The 11,306-nt window shown below is 48.8% G+C and overlaps 2 protein-coding genes across 2 annotated transcripts; both read right to left on the reverse strand.

Moving 5' to 3' along the window:
- Positions 1–2,631: 2,631 nt before the first annotated feature.
- Positions 2,632–3,830, reverse strand: LOC125556232 (putative cyclin-dependent kinase F-2). The gene has a single exon (XM_048719006.1). The coding sequence runs from the start codon at positions 3,685–3,687 to the stop codon at positions 2,632–2,634; it is 1,056 nt and encodes a 351-aa protein (XP_048574963.1). The 5' UTR covers positions 3,688–3,830.
- A 2,158-nt stretch (positions 3,831–5,988) lies between these two features.
- On the reverse strand, positions 5,989–7,198 carry LOC125556233 (30S ribosomal protein S3-like). Its single transcript, XM_048719007.1, has 2 exons — positions 6,404–7,198; positions 5,989–6,292 (listed from the first exon to the last, which is right to left on the reverse strand). The coding sequence occupies exons 1-2, from the start codon at positions 7,082–7,084 to the stop codon at positions 6,236–6,238; spliced, it is 738 nt and encodes a 245-aa protein (XP_048574964.1). The 5' UTR covers positions 7,085–7,198; the 3' UTR covers positions 5,989–6,235.
- Between the last annotated feature and the right edge of the window lie 4,108 nt (positions 7,199–11,306).

Here is an 11,306-nt window from a genome sequence, read left to right on the forward strand (position 1 = left end):
CCTGTAGGCGCCCGTTCGCTTCCACGGCGCCGAACGCACCAAATAGAAGCTCCCCTAAAAGGTGCCTTCTCTCGCTCATGGTCAACTGCGGACGCGTCAGTTTGCAGCCCAAAGATATATTCGACCAATATACAATCTCATGCACACTAGCGATCAATGCAATCCAAATCTTGCGAATCAACCTGTGGTTGAGTTGGTTAGGTGGACAGTGGTATCCCCAACCCACCAGGGTTCAAATCCTGGTGCTCGCATTATTCCTGGATTTATTTCAGGATTTCCGGCGATGCGCTTTCAGTGGGAGGAGACATTCCCGTCGACGACGAGGCGCCTACGGTGACTTCGTAAATCTCAAAATGATATGCCGGCTCAGTCTCTCGGAGGTGCTCATAGGGGTAGGGTGTGCGTGTGTGCGTTCATGGGGGTGAGTGTATGCGCGTGTATATGAGCGCTTGTGTCTGTACTGATGCTCAAAAAAAATGCAATCCAAATCTTTGGTATGGAATCAAAGTATATATATTTTTGGGCTGCAAACAAATAGTTCCAAACTATTTCAAAATCAATTGTGTTAAACAGAAGCCCAAAAATAGTCTTTGCAGTAGTTAGAGATCAGGCTGAAGCATCGACGTCGCTGGCGAACCATGAGACGTGCAGTGTCGTGCAGCGAAAGAAGAGTTGGTGCAGCGCGTCCGCGTGGATCGTCTCCTCCTCGTCCGATCTCTCTCGAACAGTCGGTCGCCGGATCCCACATACAAGTTTGCTAGAGCGACGCAGGTGCACTGTCTCTAACGGTATCCGCGCGTGTAAGAGGAACGTCATGCGGCGAACTGCTAGGTCCGATCACACAACCGGCGGCAAGTGGAGGTGTCTATTCACAACACATGCAAATCCTAGTGATAACGCCAAAGCGATCAATCGCATGAGTGTGCGGCACCTTCACTTTATATAGGCATCTGTCGCGGGCTCAACACTTGGGCCTCGCATGAACCCTAAAGCCCATAAGTCTACTCGGCCACAATCCAAATACAGCTCGGATCACATCCGACCAGTGTCCTCGGATCCGACCTCGTAGGTTCTTTCCCTTAAGCGCGCGACCCCTTAGGTTCAAGCCGGCTTGGTCGCAGTTCGGATCACCTCCGAACTGCACGGTTGGTAGCGGCCCCTAGCAAGGCATGCCGAACACCAAGCAGACTATGAAGCTGGTTAGGCGAACCGTACATCATGCTTCTGCTCCCTTTGCCACACTATACATGTTGTCGGGCTCAAGGCAAGTCTGTCATCCTTGTGCTAGCCTGACCTCTTTCTCGTTCCAGTGATGCCGACCATAAACCAGATTATCTCATAATCCTTGTCGCATGGCCATGCTTATCCTGATCGGATCACACGAGGGGCCTAGAGTATATCTCTCCTGATCGGAGGGACAAATCTCATCTTGCTCGACCATGTCTCGCGGCATGGGTCTGGACAAGCCCGAAACCTACCTTTGTAACTACCCAGTCACGGAGTAGCGTTTGGTTGGCCCAAATCAAGTCTGTCACCATCCCGAGTACATGCGCCAGCTCAGGTTTTAGGACATAGAACGTATGTTGTACTAGAAACTCACAGATGACATATCGATGCGTCTCATAGTTGGGTCTGTCCGACTCGGACCGATCTCAACTCGGATCCGAATACGTCGAATCCGACCAGATCATCCCGAGTCCATATTATCCGGTTAGCATCCAATGCTCCATGACTAGTGAGACCAAGCCATCGACCGTGTTATATGCTAGTCTAGTCGGCTGCGCGTCCACACAGCCCTTTCGACTAGGGACCTTTTAGGACGTTCATCATATAATGCATAGTCCTACAAACAAGTCACGTACTTTCTGATACAGATCATTGATAATGTCCAAGGACTATCTTTATTCATAAACACATAGAAAATAACATCATACATGATTGCCTCTAGGGCATATCTCCAACACCCCCCCCCTCACTAGGCGTGCGTGCCCCGAAGGTAATCTTCCAAAGCATGTACTTTGTCCGTGTGGCCCTCCTTGGGCCTGTCGGGACATGCAACACATGCATGGGGTCCTCCACAGCACGCAGCGCCCCGATAAGGCACCTCCTCTCACTCGTGGTCAAGTGCGGATGCGTTAGTTTTCAGCCAAAAGGCATTCCCTCTATTTTGATTTAGTCCACATATTAGCTTTGGTCAAAGTCAAACTTGGTAAATTTTGACAAAGTGTATAGACAAAGTTATTAACATATACAATAACAAATCAATACTATTAGATTTATTATTGAATGCATTTTCACATCATATAGATTTGTTATGATAATTGTTTATATTATTTTCTATAAACTTGGTCAAACTTTATGAGGTTGGACTTCAGTCGACTCTAATGTGCAGAGTAAATAAAAACGGAAGAAGTATATTCGATCAGGACTGGGATCAGGTGACTTGCCCATGGCCAGTCACGCTGTAACATGCAGCCACCAATCCATCGTTCATTCAACATCCAATGGAGAGGACTGATCCATGAGGAAACCAGCCAACACTTAGTAGTGTTTAGGACGCCTACAGTTGTAGTTTTATGTTCTTGCAACAAGCTATACACCAAGTGCTCTTCACTTGACCAACATACAATCTCATGCACATTTGTGATCAACGCAATACAAATCATTGGTGACGTTGGCAAACCATGGTCGCCTGAGCGCGGTGGTGGCCGACAACCTCTTGTCGACGTTGCACGAGAGGAGCCCCTTGAGGACTTCGAAGCCTTCTTTGGAGAGGAGGTCCTCTGGGAAGTGCTCACGGAGCTTGTTGCGGGAAATGACATGCGGCGGCGTCACCAGCTTCCCGGCGAGCGGCAATGACTCGTAGTCTGGCCAGGTGGTGAACAATGGCACGCCGAGAACGCGGAAGATGGCGAGGAGCTGTTGGGCGTCGTCGTCCCCGTCGAAGAGCGGCTTCCCGGAGAGGAGCTCGGCCATGACGCAGCCGAGGGACCACATATCAACCGTGGCGTCGTAGTCGGTCTTGCCGAGGAGCATCTCCGGCGCCATGTATCGGCGTGTGCCGTGCTGGCCGTACGGCGCGGGCTCGGACATGGACACCGCGAGCCCTAGGTCGCAGATCTTGACGCTGCTGATGCCGTCTGCGCCGACGAGGATGTTCCCCGGCTTGATGTCGCGGTGGATGATGCGCAGCCCGTGCATGTGCTTGGCGGCGCCGAGGAGCTGCTCCATGATGCAGCGCACGTCGGCCTCGGGGAACGGCCGGCCGCGGCGGTGCTCGTGGAGGACGTCGTGCAGGTTGGGCCCGACGCACTCCATCACGACGGAGAGCTTCCGGGTGAAGGGGTCGAGCGAGAGCGCCCGGAGCTCGACGATGGCGCGGTGGCGGTGGCACGCGGCGAGGAACGCCGCCTCGCGCAGCGTACGGGCGTCGGCGCAGCCGCACGCGATGCCGGCGCCCTCGTGCACGCAGGGGAGCGGTTTCTTGACGGCGACGGTCCAGCCGTTGGTGAGGTGGCGCGCCTCCACGACGCCGCCGTAGGCGCCCACGCCGAGCGCGCGCGTCTCCTGGTAGTCGGTGGAGCTCCAGTAGCGCGCCCTGTTGCAGAAGGTGAGCCTCGGGGCGCCGCCGCTCATGTCCACCTTGAAGTCGGGGTGGTCGCCGGGGAAGACGCGCTTGATGGCCATCGATCGGGAACGGAGGAGGAGGTCGATGGAAGAAGCGGCGCGGCAGAAAAGGAAAGGAGACGAGCAGAGCAGAGGAGAGGAGAGGATCGCATGGTGGCGGCTGTATATATAGAGGTTGGGATGCCCAGCGTCAGCGAGACGTGCTCGACTGCTCCCCGGACTCGAAGTCAACCCGCTGCGTGGCTTGGGCGAGACCGAGACTGCAACGGGATCATGTACGCGTTCGGATTCCTAGCCGCAGAGGAGGAAAAAGGAACTGCCTACGGGTCACTTGCCCGATTTCGGTTTTGCTGGAGAGTGGTTCATCTACGGGGCTGCACAGATTACCTAGTGCATGGACCCAACGTCTGTGGTTCCTTTGAGGTTCATGCTATTTTATTTTTTGTTGTCACAATTTATCTCGTTTCAGAATGTTTTGTTCATTTTTTTTAATTTCACTGTGTATCATCACTTTTCATTATGTGCTAATAAAAAAATGCTCTTATTTTGGATCGTTTTTAATATACACGATAATATATAACAATGAGACATTAATATACACTTTGGAACAAGAGGAAAAAGCAAATGTAACGCTAACAAATTTTGGAAATGGTCAAAAAAACAAAGCATGAATCTCAAAGTAACCACAGACCATGGATCCGTGCATGATAGAATTGCTTTCTCCGGGAAATACATTTTGGTTCCTGGTTGTATATGCACCCTATATGGGGATTTTTTTTAATATTTTTGACAAAACACTTGACTTACTTTTGCACTGATATATAAATGTCGACGAAAAAAACAACAAAAGTTGACCTCACAGCAAAAAAGACAAAATTTATTTGCTATTATAGGTCACTATTCACATTATTTTAGCCAAAAATTTGTCTTTTTTGAAAAAAAGTCAAAAGGATATATTTTTTTGTGGATTTTATTTCACGAGTACAATAGAAGGTCAAGTTTATTTCAAAAATATTTTCAGGAATTTTTGACTTTTTGTTGAATTACTAAAAAATTTCCCATATAAGGTGCATATGTCCCCACAGACCAAAAGTTCCCCTCCTGCTTTCTCCTCCATCTATTATGTCCATCTTCTTCCCACCTTCAATCCTTCCCCCAATCCAAGCCTAACCGATGGCCATCATCAACCACGGTTGACTACACTACTGCGCGCGTCTCGTTGCCCCAATTTGCAAGAGTCATCATCTCTAATGTTCTACCACCACCTCGGCCATGCCTGTAAAAGCATTTCTAATGCACCCTCAAACCTCCCACAACCTTTGGACCGAGCTGTCCGGACACATTTTGGCATCCAGCATAGACCCATATCTGTCCGACGATGCGTCCAGCTGTCTGTTTTCCGGCAAACCAAAAACAAATTGGGGCGGGGGCTTTGCGAGAGTCCGGACCACCGCCACATATGACTCTGACAACCCCAGCCTACTCAAATCTCCCTCCCAGTCCACTTTTCTTCCACTCCACCCTTGCTCCCCCTTGCTTTCATCTGCACCATCCGCCGTTGTACCTCTCCGGCCGCCGCCCAGGCATCCTCAGACGTTTACAGCCCCCACCCACGCGCCTACATGCGGTCCACCCAGGATCCCTCTGCAGCCAGGTATCATCCGCCCCCTCTCGACGCCGTCTACGGCAGACACCACGCCCGACAGGTCTTTAGTCAAATGTTATTGAGCTTTTTTGTTGAACTTGTTGTTTTCTGGAGTAAGCACGATGGCGGTGTACTCGGTTATTGATGATGAGTTGTTGTGTGATGCGTGGTTTGTCGTATCTGCGGACTTTATAGGCATGAATATGGGCTCGACATTTTGGCAAAACGTGCAGGCTTCATTTCATGAGCAAAAAAACTCCGCACCCAACGACATGCACATCATCTATAAACGCAATGCAAAGTCACTAACGTATCAGGTTGTACATCATCTCCAACGATGTCATGAAGTTTTGTGGTGTGATTGCACAAGAGGAGACAATGTGACCATCGGGCTCGTCAACCCGTAAGTTTTGCTTGTTATTCTACATAATGTTGATCTTTTTTTTTGGCAGGAAGTTGGTCAGTTTATTGATTCACTCAGTTTTGCAACTTGATAACCATCAGGTTGTATAGCCTGGACGCTTGTCACCCTGTACTACAAGACCAAGGGCGAGCTATTTACGCTCATACATTGTTAGGTGAAGTTCAAGAGAAACTATGTGACTCGAGTACCGCTGAATTCAAAACCAGTGAATTCTTGTGAACATCCTGAACTATTGTTATACTAGGGATATTGAAAGAAAAGTGGATGAATTGTGCTATTTTCTATTATTATTTTGAGTGTTGCGGAATTAGAAAAGAAATACAGACAATTAGGGGACATGGTTAGATGGCCCATCAGCGTCCGCGCCCTATCATCAATTTTTCCAACAATGTAGTAAGTTGCAATGTTACAGTGAAGGCCTCCAAACAATTTCTCGACACTAGAACATTGATATACTCGCATGAGAAGTATTTGCCGCTTTACAACAGAGCATTCGACAGAGAAGCATTCTCTGTCAATGAATCGCAGCTAGCTCTAGCCTATAAGAGGTCCCTGAGAGTTGTGGTGGAAGATGTCCTGGCAGTCTTCTTCTTCCCCTGGAGAAAAACAGGTCAAAAGCGTACATTAATCTGAACTCCTGTATTGCTCAGGAAGAAACTAACTACCTGTCGAGCTAAGCTTAGTCTGCCTGGCTGCCTGCTGCGTACCTGGCGGTGGTTCCTTCTGCCCGGGGTGCCGACCTGGATGGGCCGGCCGTGCTCGTCGTACAGCACGAGCCCGCTGAACCGCGGCAGCTCGCACCGCATCCCCATCAGTATCCTCCTCTGCCACACCGGCCGGCCCGGCGTCATGGCTGCCGAGGCCGGCGTACTCGGTGCCGCTGGCGCCCCACCCATGGGTGTCATGGCCGGCGTCGCCGTCGCTGGGGCCGTTGGTGGCGTCCAGCGCGGCCCTGGCAGGCCCCCTCGGTCTGCCGCCGCCGTCGTCTTGCGCGTATACAACGGCGCGTCCGGCTCGACCCCGAGCCCTGGTGGGGCACCTCGCTCCGCCGACGCCGTCTGACGCGTGCGCAACGCCGCGTCCGGCTCGACCCCGACGGTCCCGCTGCCCGCGCAAGGCAGCCGGGGCATCCGAGCGCGAGTGATCATCCTGTCCAGCGCGTCCGTGCCTTGCTGCCAGCACCCCCCGCGTCCTCCACTCTCCGCCCTGCCAGTGCCATGTCTCCGGAGCTGTGTCCGACCGGAGTCCTGCACCCGGACCACCAGCGCCTCTGGGTTCGACGGCCGGCGGTCGCCTCTGACGACGAACAGCGCCCTCGCCGTGCCGCGCCTCGGCTCGGGGTACCGCCCCTCCGTCCTCCGCTGCAGCATCGACGCGCAGAGCCCCATGGCCTCGGGCGGTAGCTTCGAATCAGGAGCTCAGATGGATCGGGATGTGCTTGTTCGATACTGCTCCTGCTAATGTGCATCGGTTTCTTTATCATGGGTGGCGAGCAAGCTAGAGCGGGATGGAGTGAGCCGGGTTGGGAAGTAAAAGGAGGGAAGGTTTAACAATCTTCTTTTTCTTGCTTGCATCTGAGTGATATCTCTCGCGACATGCTAAGGAATAATCGCGGGTTTTGGTTGATAGAATTGCTTCGTGGACGGGGGTAAGACAAGAATTGCTGGTTGCTTGTGAAATAAGTGATCTGTGTTTAGCGTGGTCGGTCGGGTGTTTTTCGCGGCGGCTGTCCATTAACTCCGATCAAGGGATTCTCAAGATACAGGTACGGAGCCACAAGCAATAGGTTCGCGATGCATTTGGCTTCACATTGACGTACTAAAACTAAAGTATGTTTCATTAGTTATTTATACATGAGCTGTCATGCTAATGAAATATGTCAAAAGGAAAAGAGAGAAAACTTGCATGATGACGAGACGGAATTTAGCATTGCTTGCTATGCATCAATAGGTACGTACAAGCTTGAAACAAATGTTCCACTCAAAAAAAAAAAACTTGAGACAAAGGTAGGTACAAGCTTGAAACAAGTCACCATGTTCATGGGAAAATATCAGATGATACCATGTCTTATATGCTACCATGATACCAATTTAAAAAATTCAAATTTAAACTTGTCAAAAAAATCTGGAAAATATCATGGATGTTCATGACATATATGTTGACAACGACTAAAATATTTAGATCAAAATTCAAAATATACACGGAGAAACAAAAAGACTATTAATCATGGATTTGTCTTTTTTGTTTCTCTATGTGTATGTCGATTTTTTATCTGATTTTTTTAGGGGATTGTCGCCATATATGTTGTGAACATTTATGATTTTTTCAGAATTTTTGACAAGTTTAAATTTGAATTTTTGAATTTGGTATCATGGTAGCATATAAGAGCTGGTAGCACCTGATATTTTCTCCATGTTCATGGTGTCGTCTCCGGGTTGAGAAGACCCATCATGAAGATGGTAAGTGGAACATTGTCGTCCTTGTTGCGGGAAAAGTCTGACTTAGTCATAGATGGTATATTCATATCTTGTAATCGGCTGGATGCTTTGTATCAACTTTAATATAAAAAAATGATTGTGCACATTGATGCGTAGATCGGGATTTCAATATCCTTTCTAGGAAAGAAAGTTTATACTAGTGTCATTACCGCAACCAATTTTTTCTATGCATGAGTATATAGAATTTTTAAAATACTTGGTTGTATTTCTAGTGCTATGTAATTGGTGCCCAGTAAACACTGCTTTCTATGTTTGACAATGTTCTCTTCAATTATGAGGTTGAAATGCTCATAGGGATGATTGCTCATGCGCGTATATTAGGCTAGTCATAGTGGGAGTAACTTAGCTAGTAACATAGCGCACTTCAAGAAAATTTTCCTTACGCGGCGAGTAGTTAATAAAAAGTAATAACATAATATGTTACTGTAACATAGCAGTTCCTAAGACAATATGAGTCTACAAACTAATAATAAAATCATCTATGACACCACTAGTATGTTACTCTCTCCGTCCGAGTTTATTAGGCCCGGAGACAAAATCGGCAAGACCAAGGCAGTTTCCTATTCGCGCATGTTAATTGAGGCATTGTCCCTCGAGTAGTTACCTAATGCTTCGTATGGCATGTCATTTACTGCAGATAATTTATACCGCCACAATCCTGCATGCTCTCCACCAATAGCATGCACGACTTTCCCTCTGGAGCCTATGCATGCGAATTTATTTCCCGCGAGAGTAGCCGATGCCAATCGAAATCTCCATGCATGCAGTGTCAGCGAATTAATTATCACATTAATAATGCTGCCCCATGCGTTAAACGCGCATGCATGCAGTCTTTCCAATTAATTTTCCTTGGTAGTCGGACCGAAGGGCCTAACAGGAAGGGACGCCTCTCCTTTGCTCACGGGCCCAATAAAACCGGACGGAGGGAGTACTTTGTACTATGAAGGTAGTAACTTAGATTAATGTCATATAATGACACTAGTATAAGTTACTCCTCACTATGACTAGCCTTAGTGTCTACACTTATAAAAAAGTAACCAATCATTTGGTCGGGTGAGTGGGATAACACTGTTATCCATGGGCCTAGGTATCCAAGTATATCCAGCCCCAGTGGTGGATCTAGGCCCCAGGGGGGGGGGGGGGGGGGGGGGCAGGCCTGGAGCGTGAGGCCCATTTTCTTTGTGGGCTGTAGGGAAAATACTGTAGCAACTGCTACAGTACACAAAGGGGGCCCAGGGCGCTGGGCTGGGCTGGATCCGCCCATGTCCAACCCGTTGGGCAAAGGTTTCATGAGTGCATGTTTTGCACATGGATCTTCGCTACCCATGGTCCATATCCTTTTCTATTTTATCAATTGCTGATATCCATCGAGTATGAGTATGGACAACATTTCATGGGCGGTCATGAACGGACTTATGGGTATGAGTATGGATCTGCTTTAACTCTACCCATCCAAACCCATTCCATTATCATCCATGCGGGTGAGTGGGCAAATTTTGCACACAGTTGCGTTCATGTTTCGTGCCGGTCAAAATTGGTACCAATCCAGACAATAGCCGAAAATTATGGGCATAATCAGTAGACCAGTTTTGTTTGTCACAAACACTCGCTTGTAATCTTGCTACATAATTAACAATCAGGCTTCTTTCCAGATTTATGCAGAAGGAAAGCTGGATTGGAAAATTGATGGCGTAAAAGTGTTTAGAGCGTTTGCAATCGGACCCCTCACCTCCCCCTCCCCCCTCTGCCCCCTAAATGTCTGGGTGGACAACCTACACACCACCTGGACCAAATCTAGCCACCCAACTGGACCCCTCAAATGCAACCCAAAATCAGGGTTGTCCTCCTCCCCTCGTATCCGGCTCATATGTGGGTGGATAGGGAGGAGGAGGCGCAAACCCCCAAGATGCACATTGTCTCCAGCGAGGAGGCAAAAGCACACTGCGGTGTGAGGGGGGGGGGGATAAGGGTTTACATGGTAATTGCCAAGGCCAATCCACACCTTGTCGAGGCGGAGCTTCGTTTGTTTGTTGAGAAGAAAAAAAGTGAAGCGGAATCAGTAGGAAGACGAGATGTATCGCAAAATCTCCAATGATGTCGACGCGATGTTCGACGGGTTCGGGAAGGAAACGTGCTACGTACCCGAGAAGGAGGAGGACGTGAGGTCGTCTACCGTCAATGACCACAAGTCAGGTCCCTCTGACAGAGCACCAGGGATGATCAACCTCGACGACGAGGAACCCATTGAGTTCTGTAGGCGTTATTTTTTTGATGATCTACTGTTCTTTTTGAATTGTTTACCACATGTATCACATGGTGATGATCTACTATTCTAGCATGTCCGCGTTGATGTCAGATTTCTTATCACCCGTTAGAGATTCTCTAGGTTGCCTATGTTCTGTACCTTTGTTTGTTATTAATCACTTAGGCCTCTTTTGGTTCATAGGATAGGATTATCATAGGAATAGGAATTTTGTAGAAAATGAGATGACATGTATCTCAAATCCTATGAGTAGGAATAGGAAACAAGATGTCATTTGGTTGACACCAAATGAATTTTTTCATTGAGTCTAGGCTTTTTTTTATTTTCCTATGAAATGTGGAGGATAGGAACCAATCCTATGTAGGAATAAGAATCCATTCCTATGAACCAAAGGAATCTAAAGAAAAAAATCCTATAAGAATTCCATTTTCTAGAATTTTTATGAAATTCCTCTAAGCCTACCTTGTTTGCTTGCATCAAGTCCAGAAACCAAACCGTACGTCACATCCTAGTTTCGTCCTCTTTCTTTCTGAAAGAAAAAAAAATCCCAACATCAGGCGTCGCTCCCCCAATCGCCACCACGCCCTCCCCTACCCCTGCCGCAGCCTCCACGTGGTGGCGCTGCCGTAGCCCGCGTCCAATCAGGCGCCAGCGATGGCAGTGAAGGCCGGGGGTGCGAATCACGCGACGCGACTCTCGCTCAACAAGCCACCGAGAAACGTTGCGACGACAGCGAGTCCCAAACCTGTGTAAGCAGTTCAAATTTCAAACCCCGTCAACACAGAGTCCACAAGGCCGGCGTCCGCGCAAAATCCGGCACCCTTTCGCCGAGCCCGCAGCTCACTCACC

The sequence above is a fragment of the Triticum urartu genome, chromosome 5 (genome assembly GCF_003073215.2).
Source record: "Triticum urartu cultivar G1812 chromosome 5, Tu2.1, whole genome shotgun sequence".
Taxonomy (NCBI): Eukaryota; Viridiplantae; Streptophyta; class Magnoliopsida; order Poales; family Poaceae; genus Triticum; species Triticum urartu.

Coding starts and splice junctions, on each gene's coding strand:
- LOC125556232 (XM_048719006.1), bottom strand. CDS start 3,687: ATGGCCATCAAGCGCGTCTTCCCCGGCGACCACCCCGACTTCAAGGTG.
- LOC125556233 (XM_048719007.1), bottom strand. CDS start 7,084: ATGGGGCTCTGCGCGTCGATGCTGCAGCGGAGGACGGAGGGGCGGTAC. Junction 6,293..6,403: donor GCAGAAGGAACCACCGCCAG/GTACGCAGCAGG, acceptor GTTTTTCTCCAG/GGGAAGAAGAAGACTGCCAG.